Source organism: Electrophorus electricus, chromosome 9, assembly GCF_013358815.1.
Source record: "Electrophorus electricus isolate fEleEle1 chromosome 9, fEleEle1.pri, whole genome shotgun sequence".
NCBI classification, from domain to species: domain Eukaryota; kingdom Metazoa; phylum Chordata; class Actinopteri; order Gymnotiformes; family Gymnotidae; genus Electrophorus; species Electrophorus electricus.
Window position 1 is genome coordinate 18,286,368 of NC_049543.1, and position 16,401 is coordinate 18,302,768.

Consider the following 16,401-nt stretch of genomic DNA (forward strand, 5'->3'; position numbering starts at 1 on the left):
GCTCAAAAATGTTTGTGATTGTGAATATTATGCAAATTATCTCAAAATCTAAATGGGTGGATCTTATGGGTTCTTGAGGCTTTTTTATAGACTGGAAGACTAGTAAAAACTGGAAAAAAAGAATCTTGTCTGTATGACATACAGTGTAGGATTTAATGGACTGGAATGCGTTTGAGTGCAATGTAGCGCAACCTGTATAGTCCAATCTGGCTTGCGACTAAGTAGCGGGAGGGACGACTACCTATTGACCAAGTTTCATGTCTGTAGGACTTACGGTTTGGTGTGCATGATTTGTTTTAAGGGAGAAAAAGAATAATAATAAGAAAAATCCTAACAAAAATAGCGTTCCAAGCACTAAGTATTTACTCAAATCTGATTATTTAGCCAAATACTAATATTCATTAATCTGTTTACTGTTTATCTTAACTGTATCCCTTAATTTCATAATTTCAGATTCTGCAGGATTTAAGGAGTTTCGCATTATAATTAGAATGAATTTATTAAAAAAAAAAACTGTCCTGCATGCTTCAAAAAAATGATATGATAATGTTTTTCAGCTTCATATGAGGGATTCTCAAAAAATACGAAACATCTAAAAACCCTTATATTAGTGGTTTCAAAACTCAGACCTGAATGCTCTGTACATGTTTGTGTTTTGCTAACCTAACATCTGCTTCAGATCATGAATCACTTTTCAGTCCTTCATGAATATGGTCTGGTGTGGCTGTCCTCAGAGTAATACTACTGCCTTGCCTCAAATATCCTCGGATGAGCTTGAGCGCTCATTGCAGGAAACGTGTATGCTTGTGTGTGTGTGTGTGTGTGTGTGTGTGTGTGTGTGTGTGTGTGTGTGTGTGTGTGTGTTTTAAATACCTGAACCAGAGAAGAGATTAACATTGGGAGCATGGCGAGTGGAAAACGCAGGATGTTGAAGAGAGAGATGGATGTGAAAGCTTTTTCTGCATCTAAGACATTGTCTGGACTGACAGACACAAACACAGCGAAGGTAGCCAAGGAGACCTAGAGGAAATAATATTTTGTCTTTCATAATAAGTACAGTTTATATAGGACAGCCCTAAACATCATAAAGCACTTCTGCGTTATTACATAATTATGTTCACTGTGGGCCTATTATTAAATGTGTTTTACAACAGCTAAAAAGTAGAAACCCTTGAGGATATAATCAATTTCAAATTTGCTGTGTACTCCCTTTGATGATAAATATGTTTTTACAAACACACCTACTAAACCAGATAATAGCTTAATGTCATGGATGCTATATCCTCAAAGAATCTTATAGCTCCAATCCAGTTTCCAGGCAGAAAAATGCATTAAACTCAATGATAATCAGTTGGTTGATATCCTCGGTCCTAGTATGTCCACCTATGGCACTATTACACTATAAATTAATTATTACTTTATGTGTTAACATGTAGTAGATATAAATAATCTGGGACTATGGAATGACATTCATAGTCACACCCATCCTTCAACTGTTCATTAACTATCTGCTTCTAACCATAGGGCCATTGTTGGCTGGATATTGTGCATGGCAGAACACCCAGCAGTAACAATGACACCTTTATAAAACTCCAGAAGTTCTGCTATGCCTGGTGCACAACCATGTCAGTCTCACCACTGCTGGGCTGACAATAATGTCTGGTTGTGGACTATCAACACCCCATTAATTTTTCTGTACCTATTATATCTCTCTTTTTTTTCCTGCCATGTCATGAGTGGCTGTAAAGAATAAAAACAAAGAAACAAGTGGACAAGCAAACGTAACAGAGTGGTTAAATGCTCTGGAAAACAGGCACCCACCAAAGCTGGAGCACAGGCAAAGATGAAGGTGGAGCAGGACGACAGGTAAGCTAAATTCCTCATCACCTTTAGCTCCTTTTCTCTGATACCCTGAAGCTGAGCCTCAAAAGATGACTCCCAGGCGTAGAGCTTCAGAATCTGCAATTAGGTAGGATACGGCAGAGTGTGCACGGGAGGAGGCATAAAAAGAAAGATCCAAAAATAGATGTCTGGAGAACAAAGGGCCCAAATTCTTCTGTACAATATAATTCTGTACAACAACACAGTTGCATGTGGCTCGGTTTACTCATATGACATTTCAAGCAGAGAAAACAGGTCAATAAAACACTTTGTGTGATGTCACTGTAGCCCTTGACCTTCAGTTTGTATGTTGAAATAGGCCTACTCATAATCTGACAGGCAGAACATAAGGCATGTAAACAATGTAGCACAATGGGTTTCACATCTGAATTGGTCAAATGAAAGGGATGTGGTTTTTTTGCCTCTAATGGAGTGATGTGACTTGCTTATGGAAAGAGGTTTGAGGTGGCTCACCTTGATACCATTCAAGATTTCAGTCATGATTTTCATGCGCTTGTCTTTCAACTTCATGTGGTTTATCTAGAAGAAGGATAAAAATAAATTCCATGGTAGATAACAAACAAACAAAGATTATACCAACTATAGTACATGTCTGTCTAGCAGTAAACCTTCAGTACTGTTTGTAGGAAGGTGACAGTGACACAACTGGATGACTGGGGTTCACACCAGTAAACTAACCATATTTGTTTTACTAGCATATTCTAGGGCATTTTCCTGGTGTAAAATGAAGCATCGGAATTCATCCAGCAATAAAACAATAGTTCAAAAATGTTGAGCTACATACATTCTACATACATACATGCCACCTCCACAAATGAGGTGGTAAGCTCTGGATAATGAGCAGTTCCTTTTTTGTTTCCCGTACTTTAATCTTGTCATCGTTCAAGGAGAGACTACTCCTTATCCAGACTAACCTTGAGACTTTGCTTCAGAAAAGTCATTTATGCACATTTTGGTCAATTGAAACATGTCCTTTCAGTTCTTGAGGCTAATATTTAGTTTTATGGCTCGAGGCCATTTCCATCTTGCTTCATCACTTGTTTATTCTATCTTTGCAGCTTCTTGATGGCCTGCTTTACTTGCATTGGCACTGCTTTTCTCATGTTGTGAAACAACAACTCCAAATTCCAGGTGCACAGTTAGAATCAACTCGAACCTCTCTTGTGCAATGACACAAAGATGCCCAAGAAACAACTGAGATGATTGAAAATTACTTTTGGTCTCCTGAAACAAGGAAACTAAAAGGCCTGGGCTTCTTATATGGTTCCTTTACACTGACATTCTGTGCTTTCAATCATTGCTTCATTTCTAATCCTATGTGCCACAATACAAATACAAAATAATTAAATCTGTCATTTTCCAATGACATATGGCTTGCACTGTATGATGGGGAGCAGATGCAACATGAAAATGAAAATAAAGACACAAATGTATGAAATGAAATTAAATGAAATGAAACATTACTAAACATTACAATGACAATTCACAAAAGCAAAGTGATGTACCTGGAGGGCTTTGGACTTGCTTGCCAGCAATCCATTAATGGGAACCATGAATATCATGACCAGCAATCCGGCCAGGACAGCAGGGCCCAGTTCAACCCACAGGAAAACTATGGATATAATAATCTGTAGTGGGCATGACCATAAAAGGTGGATGTAGTTTGTGACATCGTTGAAGCGCTGAGCATCAGCTGATATCAGATTCACTGTCTCTCCTACAGTGGATTCTTTCCGAGCATCATTAGACACAACCAAAGCCTGAAGGAGACAACAGCACAAAATGACAGCACATGATAGAGCAACTTCCCAGCACAACATGACAGCACAAGATTTAAAATTCATGGAAGACAAGCATCAAGACTATTCTCTGTCCTAGCATCCAGATGGTGGAAAAAACTTCCATTGGTCCCTCACTGTCTTCAAACAGTAACTGAAGACTCATATCTTTAAAAAGATCTTTAATTTAATCTAATTATGCATTTGTAAAAATATATTATAGGACCTAACTTGCTTAGTTATAGCAGTCAAGTTGACTTGTATTCTATAGCACTGTATTGTATTATCAATCTATGTTTCAGCATTGACACTTGTTTCTGGCAGATTCTTGGTTAAGTGTATTTTGGACTCTATTTGTCTATTTGTCTTGCCAAGGATACTCTTCTGAGTAGACAACTAAAACATGTTTGTAAGTCACTCTGAAGAGCATTTGCTAAATGCCATAAATGTAAATGTAAACATGACAGAGCAACTTCCCAGTACAACATGACAAAGTAACATGACAAAGCAACTTGCCAGTAACTGATCTACAAATTTATGACAGCTGGGTCAGTTAAAAAGTTGAACAGGTTAATTTGACTGTTGAAAAAGTCACACTCTCAGGATAGAGAACTAGAATTTTAAATTAAGAAAGCAGAATATAAATTGAGCAATTGGTGGTGCCATGTAGAACCCTCTACACAGCAAAAAGCCAGAAAATAAAATATTGCAATACATTCAACATTTAACTTTCATTGAATTTCAATTAATTTGAACAGGTGTTCATAATTCAGTACCAAACAGATTATAGTTTTGCTGATAATTATGGACAGAATATTTAGTAAATCACACTAAGAGAGCTTATAGGCTCAGAAAAACAGAAAGGATAAATGTACCTTCTTATAAACTGCTGCCATTATACCAGTGCGTACTTTCATACCCAGCACAAAACATCGCTGGAAATACTGTTGGAGGAACAGAGACTGTAGAACTGCCACAACTAGGAGCAGCACTGCATAGAGGTACCCCTGCCAGTCATAAATGGATTTGTCCTGAGTGAAGGATATCATGACCCTGGGACAAACCAAATCACATATCAGGGGGAAATTAGTGGATCTTCAAAAATGAACATGTTCTAAGGAGAAATGATTGAATAGAACCATATCTGTAGTTGAATAGAAATTCAGGTTTTAGAATACAGTAAAACAAACAACTAAACAAACAAAAACTCACTTGAGGAGCTGCGGGTTCACAAAGGAAAGAAGATCTTGGATCAGTTTGAAAACAGCAGACTCTATAAGTACCCATTTAAATGTTTTTATGACAGCAGGCACAAGCCAGGACTTGGGATAGTTAGAGTCATCCTTCTTTTTCTCTTTTTTATTCTTGTTTTTGTGCTTGTCTCCTATCTCCTCCTAATTGTGGAAATATGAGGATAGTTCAGATGAGTAAAGCAGAAACTCTCCACATAAAGTAGCATCACACCACCTCACAGAATAGGTGGTTCTGAACCAAACTACCTACCTATCACAATAAAAAAAAATATCAATTAACTTAAAATATTAAATGTGTTGAAGGAGGACATTTGTCCTCAGTCACCCCTTTCAAGTTAAGTAAGGTAAAAAAAACAAAAACAAACAAACAAAAAAACAATATTTGCTGACAAAAGCAGGGGTATGTCAAATTTACTGAGCATGCACATGTCAATGAATAAAATATTGTGGATTTTATCCATGGTCAAGAACACTTATCTGGAAGTTGCTTAGCTAGCCAGTTCACTTCTGATTTTAGTTAGCCAGCTAGCTAGCCAGCTGACATAAGTTCACTATTCAGAGTAAATTAAAAATGACATTTGAATTATTAGCTAACTAACTAGCCAACTCACTGCATTGACAAACTGACTATGATTCCTGTTTAAATTAGCTTAGTTAATTAACCTAAACTAGCTGGTAAATTTTACCATTAAATGCTTAACATAGTAGTTTCTTTTTGTGTTTTTTCCTCATTCCATGTCTTTAATTCTCAAGATATGGTGTAAACATCATGCAGTACACTACTACACATTTTTCTATGCATGAGCAAGACAACCTATTTAAGTATTATAACCTTCATCATTGGCAACCTGGTAGAGGTTATTTTCCCAGTGATATTAATGAAACTGTTTAAGAATATTAATCACTTTTACCATGTATCATTAATGCTATGCTATGTATTTTAGATTTAATTGTCTGAATATATGACTTTTATAGCTCAGTCTACTCACTTAAGGGCTAGCTAGAGAAAGTATAGACAACACTGTCATTATAGTACCACGGCTTTGCATAAAGATTCATAAAAATCTTATAAACAGTAATGACAGTAAAGTCTTTAGCCTTTAAGTCAGTCCTATTATCTGCATTATGTCTCCCTGATATGCCAAAAAAAGAAAAATCCACTAAGCTGCAAAGTCAATTGTCATAACGTGTTATGTCAATTCACCCCAAAATGTAATGCTAAAGTCACGAAACATTTGCCAGTAGACATCACTATGTCACTTTGACAAAAGAAGCTTACACTTGTTGAAATAAACATTTATAAATGTTTATGTATGTTTAAATCAGTTGTTGTGAAAGTCTTATGTAGGTGTTATGTAGCCTTGTAAACAATGCCCTTCAGTAAAGTGTTACCCAAGTTTCAGTATAAGGTATAATAACCATTTCTCTCACAGTATTTATGATGAGCTGAACCATTCATTTTACAGCTCATAAATATTTTTGCCTGGAAATACCCTTTAAGGAAAATTCAATGAGAAATAGGCATTTTTTATAAGACCTAGACAGGACTTGGACTTTTTATAAGAAATAATAGATTTTATAAGAAATGAGCCTGGACTTGGACTTCCTTGAGAGATTTCAAGGAAGAACACCACAAGACAGCTCTTATTTTCATATTGTTGTTATTCCCAAAAGAATATGATGTAGTTCCCTCACCATGACAAGGACATCTTGACTGATTCCCTTTGTCATGCCATTCTGGTCAGGATCAGACTTCAGTCTGGAATTGTTCTTCTTCTTCTGCTGTTTCTCCAGTCTACTGCAAGCTTTTCTCAGCTCATGATTCATGATTTTCTCAAACTCCTGGCTGATGTAGCTGGTGGCCTCTTTTTCATTCAACTCCCACATGTCTTCCTGCACCAGGGGCCTCTTGTAACCATTGATGACCATCCTTTAGGGAACAGATTGAGCATAACATGGTATGTGACATAAGCAATATTGCAGGCTATAGGCCAACAAATTTGGGGGAGGAGGAAAAAAAAAGGGGGGGGGGGGGGTTGTACTAAATTATCACATCACCACTGTATTGGGCAAGAGATGCTGACGACCATAGTCTACATTTATGTGGACTGAACTCTGAAAATGGATAGAGAGGGCAAAATTAGGTAGAGTTGCCCATTAGCACTTGTATACACTTTAATGAGAAGAATATGGCTTATTGATAATAGGGCATTTTTCATTTGAAATCTCATTTATTCATTTATTCATGGTAAACACATGTTTAGTTAGCCAAACAAGCAGTAAGATTCTTGTAGGACCCCATAATGTTAATGATCAATTCTTTGCCCACCAGGCTGCATTTGTTTTGTTTTGTTTCCTTCAAAACATGTTTTCCCCATGTGATTAAACAAAGTGTTTGTGAAAAACCAACAGGCAGTGGTGTCCCAAGATCATCTGTGGTGGCTTAACATGGTATGAGATGGTTATGCAGTGTATAGAAAAAAGAGATTTCATACTATAAATAAAGAAGAGAAAATACAACAAAAACCTACCAGTTAAACCAGTTAAATGTAATTCTGCTGAGATACGCAGCACCTGCCTCTGGGTTCTGCAGGTGTGAGAACAAAAATGAGAGTTTCAAAAGGAGAAAAAATAAAGAAAAAACTCTCCCCATGTGAGTGCACTCTCACCTCTCACCCACAACACCCGATCTGGATGACCTCAGTTATCAAAACATGGACTCTTTGGCTCTGCCATGTTGGCACCTCAACCCTCTTAACAGGTCTTCAAAGCTCATCTGTAAGGAAGATTTCTTACCTCTGCAAGGACACGTGGCCCAGCTTTACCACCCTCCAGATCTGGCCTAATGAACTCAAAGACTGCAAAACACCCCTCTTGGAACTTAAGGATAAATGTACACCCGAGAATACCTAGATCTTCAAGATGTATTAAAGGTCAATATTCCTGAAGGACTACTGGATTTTAACCTTTCCCATACTAAGCGTCCTCTTGCGAGAATCTCAACAGGACCAAACTCAAATAAGGAATATGTTCTTTATTAATGAATCTGACAGAAAATTTGATTGTGTGGACTATGAATCCACAGCATGCCACAGTGACACTAACAGGTTCCTCAACCTGGATTAATAAACCATGTATGGCTCACCACTGGAGATTGTGAAACATATAACATTCCAAAGTATACTTAATTCTGAGCAAACTCTAACTAGCCTCATTACTGCTTAACTGTTATGAGACTCCTGCCCTATACATTTTTGTTAACTTTCCCTATGTCTTGATATGTGAGTTATTCATGAAACGTTTATACCTATTTCTTAACCTTATCATTGTAGTATTTGCATATTAACCTTTATTCTTGCTATTACTAAATGATTACATCCTCATCTCAAGTATGATAGACAGAGGAAGACTATTTGAACTATTAATATTAGGACAGTTATAACATCTGTATAATAATCATATTTTCTATCTCTAAGTAGTGTATCTCTTATGTTTAATTTTCCTATATATAGGTGGGTGCTTTATATTGTTTATAAGAACTTTTTCTTTTCATTTAGAAATACGCGGACTAAATGCTCTGGCGAATTTAGTGTGATGGAAATGTTCCCACCTATTATGGCTTAAAATACAATTATCACCTATCCGCAGTTATCAATACCGCAATACGCGCTTGTGTTTCAGCTGTTTTATTTCCCTCTTTCTTTCCTTTTTATGTACTATATTGAATTCATTTGACTTGTAATCTAATTTGAGGTAACTGCCTGACTTAATCAAGAACGAGACAAAGAAACTATGAATATGCATGAACAGACCTGTTGAGCCATGACTTTTTGTGCCTCCCCCGAGATGTACTTCAGCTAAGGACAGTCAGTTCGAACTCTACAAGAAGTAATTTCAAGTCTGGAATCTTTCACGAGAAGAATACTTAGAATAGGGTCTTGTTTTATATGTTTGTCTTATAACCAGTTTGTTATTTTGTCTAAACTTGTTTAATTTGCTCTTTAGAACTTTGTCAACTTAAAGTCATCTTCTTTTTGTCGATTGGGATTAGTTCTGTTTGGCTAACAATAATTATTTTTTTAATTTAGCCAACTGCAAACCTCAGTTTAAAGTAGTCTAAATCAGGGGACTCTCAGACAGCTATTCACCTGTGTGCTTCTCATTACACCTTTCCCGAACCTCAGGGAGTTTGGAGAAGTTCAGGGAAGTCCAAATTAACTTAAGCAGCCAGTTTCACCATCTTGGAACAACTTGGGCAATGAATTAGTGTCACTGACAGTGCAGAGGAAAATTTGAGATTACGTGTGGCAAAGTATGCATGATTTGTCAAGAACTTGGTCACACTGAATCTTCCTACCCTCTCATGTGAGCAGACTAATCACTTGTTCCTTTAATGACCCTGAAATATAAGATCTTCTACTTCATTCACATGCCAAACTCTGGGTGTCAGTCATGACCCATACTTTAATTCTGTACAGATTTATATTTCACCCCTTGTTAGCTCAGATAGTAACTGCAGGTCTAATTTCTCATTAGAATTCCCTGAATATGTGTTCCTCCCTCTCAGGCATGTTTATTCAATTCTAGCTAATTGACTCTAGTTGGCTGTAGTAGGGTCAGCTAAGATGTGTGTGTAGGCATTGGTCCTATGGTTTACTCAATTGGCTTTTAATTACAATTCTCCTTTCATTTGTTCTTTCTCTTTTTCTTCTCTCCTTCTTTTATCCATTGTTAGTGATTCTGTAGACCTGAGCTGTCACGCCCACAGACTGGAGCATTCCCCATTTCACTGGCAACCTTCTGTGTTTTCCAGTTCTGTGTTTTCCAGTTCCTGCATCTCTTGTTTGTCGGTCTTTGTTTTGGTAGATCCCACTAGATCTTGCTTCTCGTTCCTATGTACTTTCTCCCCGCTCTGCATGTAAGTTCTCCTCTCTGTCTATGTTGCTTTCCCTGTTCATGTTCACTAGTTTTATTCTGTTCTCTCATCTGTTGTACTTTCTTTGTCTTTTCGTCTACATTGATTTCCCTGGGCTTATTTGTCGATCGTTTCGCTTTGGTTTAGGTTTCTCTTCCCCTTTTTCATGTATGTAAGTGTTGTCTGTTTTTCCTTTTTAGTTCTGATTACCCGTGGGGTTTTTTTTCTTGGTTTTTGTTGGTCAATCTTACGTAGCCCAGTTCTGTGTATTCCCCACTAGTCCTAATTTAATTCCTCATCGTTATTCAACTTTGGTCTGTCCTAAGTGTTTACGTCCCTTTTGCCTAGTTCCTGCACTCACCTTGTTAGCCTGTTATTCTTATGTTAGCCTGTCTGTTCTTTGTTCTGTTTTGTGTTTGGTCTATTTCTGTTATTAAACCTATTATTCATTTATTCTATTCGATCAGTCCTGTTCATAATGGCATCCTCAGTTAATTCTGTTCATCATCACATCCAAGGCACCGGCACTGCATGTGTTCCCTCATAATCTCTCCAACATTACATGAGCCAAGTCCACTAAAGTTATGCTACCTGTCTTATGATGTCAATGATTTGTTTTATTAATTAATCAATAAACTTTGCATTTATTCATGTAGTTGGTCATCGTGGCAAGTATATACAATGGTATTTGGTCCATGCACAAAATATGAACTAATTTAGGAATGAGACTGATATAATGTTAATAAGCTTTAAATAATTAAAAGATAATAATTTATAATAATTTCCCCAAGTTTAGGGTGGTGCCCTCTGTTAATAATTAATTTATGTATTTTTGAGATATATATATATAATAATAATTATTATTATTAATATTATTATTATTATTACCTTTTTGACCACCTTATTGAGACCAAGTGGAACATCCGCTATGGCTGACAAGACCAAAGCAACCACCTGCAGCCCGTAGGTTATGTAGAAGAGACAGAACCTTGGCAGATCTGATATCTCTTCCTAAGAAGAAGGACACAAGGTTTCAACTTAAACACACAGCACAGTCATTAGAGATGTACCACAGTGTGCTGAGCATCAGTACCTGCTGTATTGCCTCTCTCAGCATTGTCTGGAAAGGGAAGATCTCACATATAACTTTCAGCATCCAGAAGAGAAAGAGGCTTCCGGAGTCAACAGCTCGTTCCCTGCGTCTCACAGCCTCCTGGAGCAACAGCACTAGCACCTATAGACAGAATGCAAGCATAGCCAACTGACACTAGGCAGTCAAAATATATAGTGGGTTCGAAATTGACACCTTTTCAAATCTGAACCTGGTCTTTACAAAATACGAAAAAATTCAGAAAATGGAGAAAAATCAGGGCCTCAACTCAATACAAGCTCTTATAGCGACCTGTGTGGATTAATACCAAGGGTCATCATGGTTTTGAAAATAAAATAACTTTGCTGTTTCTATCACTAATCTCTGGATTTGGAGAAGTTAGCCATGACTGGTTATTGGTTTACCCAAGAGGTTGCAAACAGCACAGGATTAGCATAAAGCACTGCAGGAATTTTCTTAGCTGATGAGTTACTTGATGGCCCATAATCTTCAGCAAGCGTGAACAAAAGTCCAGCTATGGCTGTAAGGAACAAAAGCCCTGCCAGGACCTGAGAGGAAAAAGAAGACCTAGTCAGTTTATTTCATAGGAAAACTTAATTGATAGCAATATAATTAAAACCTGATCATTCAATTTAAGATTGAGGCTTGCTGGTTTTATGAAACACAGATAGGTAAATTATTTGTGCAGAGAGGTGTATGCTTTGCATTTTTTGGTTGACTAAATAATTTGGTCACATGGTTTCACAAATTCTAATTGGCTTGGGAATGCATCTGTCCTGTCTAATTATGCAAACAAAATTAACACAATCAGATTAATTCAAATAAGTGACCGATCTAACTGCTGTACCTGCTTGCAAATGTAAAGTTTGGAGAAAGGGGTTTTGGGAGGCTTTTTCCTGAAGAGAGTGGTTAAGTGCCAGGGTGAGCAGAGCCACAGAAAGCCCAGTGGAACCCAGACCAGCACTGTTCTCTCCACACACACCGGCAAATCCGGATCCGGACGGTCCAAAAAAGAGGCATTCTAAAATGTCCAAAAACCCCTCTAATTAGGCCTGAAATGTTAAAGAACATGATGCAGAAACATTTCTGGCTAGGCACCTAATTACAGTCTTAATTGCTCTGAATATCTATCCTACAATATTATATAAAAATATAACTTCTGCAGCAGCACAGTGTAATGAGGTGGTACACTGAGAGATCATATCATACTACCCACAGTCCAAAGGTAGAGTAGTACAGAAAAAAATGCCATGTCATGATTACTAACACAGCATGGATCCAACAAACATGGGAAAATGAAACACTTAAGAAAGAGATTATTCAGTAGTTTTTTTTACTCTGTAATGACTTATTCACTTTTCTGTGGATTTAAAAATAAATAAATAGAATATATTTAAATGAATTTTTGTATTTAAAAGAAAGGATCTTTTGGACAGAGGTCCTTCATTATGCTAGCAAAGTGCTTCTTAAGCATAGGAAGTGAAACCAGTTTATGTTCAAAATATATACATATGTTTATGTATGTATTTTATATGTATGAAATGCTTCTTCATGTGTATATGTTGAAGCATAGATTAAAAGATGTAGACTGTATCAATAGTTTGTATGTATTAATTGGTTCCAAACTAAAACTTCTGTATTTAATGATCACATTGGCATCTCATCTTTTCAGGCGTTTAATTACAATGAACTCTGTAACCTTGATATGCTGTAAAACGACAATGAAAATGATCATGTTTCAAACAGCCAACCTTTTTCTTATTTGCAGAACATTAGTTAATGAAACATCAAAGTATGTCTATGTTATTTCAAGGTTAGTTCTCACTCTACAGAAGTGGTATGGTTTCAAAACCTACCCAAAACGTTGACCCGCAATATTCATCTAGAGCATGGGACATCTTTCCCGTTGGTTCACCTCTGAATAAAAGTACATATAGGGAAGATACTCGCTGGCATGAGAACGAACCTACAGTGATCTCTGGTCCTAATTCCCACAATCTGTCATAAAGGTCAGGAAGAATAACTCCTCGGGAAACCTCTTAAGGGTACGGACCTGGATGACTTCAAACCGGTTAATACTTAACTATAGTTTTCAGTCTGCTGGGTGATCTCTGTCTTTTCAACAAGTGCAGGAAGCCTTGCAGAATTTCTTACTGGCAGTTATAAAATAGCACAAAAAGGATTAGTCCCTGGTCTAAACTCCAAACCAACATTCTGGAGAAACTTCTGCTCCAGTCCTGATGAGAAAACATGGAGGTAAATTTCTTACTATCTTGGTCTGGGGAACAGAATCCCATGCGTCATGCTTTGCCTTTGTAGCTTAATGGTTTAAAGTACTGAAACATGCTTGCGTGCAAGCATGTGAGGAAGGGGGAGGGAAGAGAGGAAGAGATAAAAAGAGAGTAGAATAGAGAGAGGGGCAGAGAGTGCTTGTAATTTATTTCCTCTTGCCATGTTTACAGCAAAGCAGGCCAACAGTCATGGTTTTGGGAGGGGGCCCTCTCTCATTACCCAAACATAACAATACACATTTCCTGCTGCCTCCTGCTTCACAGGGGGCTGATCCTTCCACATGCAAGTCATGTCCAATGATTGTGAAGGAATTTGCCTTCAGAGCATAAAAGAATAAAGGAGATTTTTAAAAGGTCCATCAAAAAAATCAAGGTTTCTTGCAAATAAATAAATAAATCTCTACGTGTTGACTCTGAACCAAGTTCTAAAACTGAGACTCCAAGTGGCATTTCAAACACAGTGCTGCTATAAAATATTCATGGAAACAAGCCAGTGATAAAGTTTATGAAGTGGATGCTCATAGTAGTGATATTTTTAAAGTGGGATCACATGGTTAGGTGTTATAAGACAACTCTTGGTGTAGGGGAAGGGCATGCAGGACATGCATCGCAGGGGTGTCTTGAGCAACACCCCCCCCCCCACCCCCCTCAAGGACATCATACATTTAAAAATTAAAATTAAAATTAAAACACAGGGTCTTCAACCTGCCTTTTGCAGTGGGGCCCCAGAAATTTGCCCTACGCCACTGAAGACAACAGTGACAACACTTCATCAACAGTATTTGTCCAAATCTGCATACCATTACATTAGAAAAACTATCCATTAAGAACACGCATTACTGAAGCTCTGTCTAAAGGAAGGATCCTTAATCTCCTGTAGCAAGGCACTGTCAGGAGGATAAACACACAGTGATGAAGTCATTTTTATAAATTTAAAAACTGCATATCCATTGGGTCTTAATGAAACTTCACATTTGTCATCCTTACATTAGCTGTTATCATTAAAAACCTTCTGTTGCTTCTGTTAATTTTTTTTTTCTTTTTAATATATGCATGTAGTGGGTCAACGCTTCACATATTATAGTGAACCACTGAGAGTGTTTCTTTGTGTCTTAAATCTCATTGTGTGCACTCTGCACTTTAGCACAATGTTTGTACTATATACTGTACAGTGTTTGTTCTTTTGGTATCTCAGCTTTAAAAATATTGCCTTTTGTGGCCAATATGGCCCTTTGCCTTTTAGTATGCAAGTCATTCAATTTTTATCATATAGTATGTGGATTTACATCCTGTTAAATAATATTTCTGCTAGGTGTCAAAGCAAATCCCCTTCCCACTTGTTCAGAATATCACAATAAGATCAAACAGGGAGTAGTGCACCTCTGTAGCAGACAGCTAGAACAGGTGTGTAAAGTGCTACTGGGATAGACAGTGCTGATCTGATCAATATCAACATCAGCCCCCCTCTTTCTGATGATTCTCATGTCTCTGCTCACAAACATCCTGTCAGGCGGTACTAAGATGTACTAACATGTTGAGCACACACTACCTCCAGAGATCTTTGTGGCCCTCATGTGCATCCACCACATTCACACAATGTATGATATAGCTCATAAATACATGTACAGCCACATGAGATATTTGAGCAGTAAATCATTATTTTAAAATAAAATATGATGACAACTAAACAATAATACAATAAAACACAAATGCAAATAACATTACATTTATATTTACAGAATTTAGCAGACGCTCTTGACCAGATGAACTTACAGTGCTTAGCTGTCTCATTAATTAACATTATTTTGTTAAAAATTTAGAATTTTAGAATTAAAACATTTAATTATCAATTTAAGAACTGATATCTTGATATCGTTTGACAATGGCTCCAGGCACTTTAAAACATAGTTACATGTATCTGTAATGTTGAGTGGTAAGGAGGCAGACACGTGCTGAGAGGAGCGAGATTTATTATGCAAATCCAAAATCAGAGCCGTTTATACGGTCCTGGGTCATAGAGCAGACACGGAGAGCATGGGGAAACATGATTAAACAAAACAAACACATGAAGGCACAAGGGAAAGCAGGCTATAACTAAGGGACACCAAGGAAATCTCAGGGCTAGGAAACACAAAGGCTAAGATACACACATAGGCACGGAGTACAAAGAAACAACCATAACACATTCAAACAGTCAACAATGAAACCATGAAACAACAAAACAATGAACAGCCACGACCAAGGCACACAACAGGGTTTAAATACATGAACTCGAATCGAGGGACAAGTGTACGCAATCACAAAACGAAACTATGGAACAGAACTAAACACATGACAAGGAAAATATGGAACATGGAAGGGACTGATTGTGACACTATCCATATTTGCATAGGCTGTGTAGAACTTCAAGCAACACTATCAGCACAAATTGTGGCTGTGTAGAATTACTTGGAGAGGGGGAAAAAAGAAAAAGAAGCATAGAAGAATTTACTGTGGTGATTACCACATTTTATTTTGGAGCAAAAACACCTCCTGTGCTATTAAGCAGCTTTAAATATATCTCAATGTTCTTATTTTCTTTTTTTTTGCTTATTATTTATATGCTTTCACAAGATAACAAGTGCGGAGGATCGATGACAGCAGAGGTAACCTTCTGCCCACTAACAATGTTTGCGTTTAATCATTACATCAGACCTGGTAATATTACATGACCTGTGAGTCACTAAAGAATCAAAGACAAATGGTATACTGTTACATTGCAATTTACTGGCTTGTCCCTATGCTGGCATATGAGGCATATGAGAACATAAGGATTTGGATTCTTGTTATGGAAAAGTGAAGCTGTTCAGTAATCTCAGCTAGCATGTGAACATTCTGCTGTGTACTGGCTGAACAGTAACATTGTGGATCAATACAATTATAAGAGCAAGGGCAAATGACAATCATGAGACAAGCAGAGTCAGAAACCTGTTGTCATGAACAGATACTACATAGTTTTTGCCAAAATATTTTAAGTAATGGACTTTTTTAAAAAGTTAAACTGTACTAGAAATATCAATATACTTTAAACTATGATAAACTACATACAGTATAATCCAATATAAAAGGGCAAAGGTTATGAAGTGCATGTACACAATAATAGTATGTTATT

At 37.2% G+C, this 16,401-nt stretch overlaps 1 protein-coding gene across 1 annotated transcript in view; it reads right to left on the reverse strand.

Moving 5' to 3' along the window:
- LOC113590662 (canalicular multispecific organic anion transporter 1-like) overlaps nt 1–13,053 on the reverse strand; it is a 34,269-nt gene extending 21,216 nt beyond the window's left edge. Inside the window, 14 exon segments of the mRNA XM_035529713.1 lie at nt 874–1,020; nt 1,822–1,959; nt 2,356–2,421; nt 3,408–3,662; nt 4,556–4,733; nt 4,893–5,074; nt 6,629–6,863; nt 7,465–7,520; nt 10,737–10,859; nt 10,942–11,082; nt 11,364–11,507; nt 11,807–11,980; nt 12,816–12,876; nt 13,044–13,053. Of these exon segments, the coding sequence (XP_035385606.1) occupies nt 874–1,020; nt 1,822–1,959; nt 2,356–2,421; nt 3,408–3,662; nt 4,556–4,733; nt 4,893–5,074; nt 6,629–6,863; nt 7,465–7,520; nt 10,737–10,859; nt 10,942–11,082; nt 11,364–11,507; nt 11,807–11,980; nt 12,816–12,857 (1,881 nt within the window). The 5' untranslated portion in view covers nt 12,858–12,876; nt 13,044–13,053.
- Nucleotides 13,054–16,401: the final 3,348 nt, after the last annotated feature.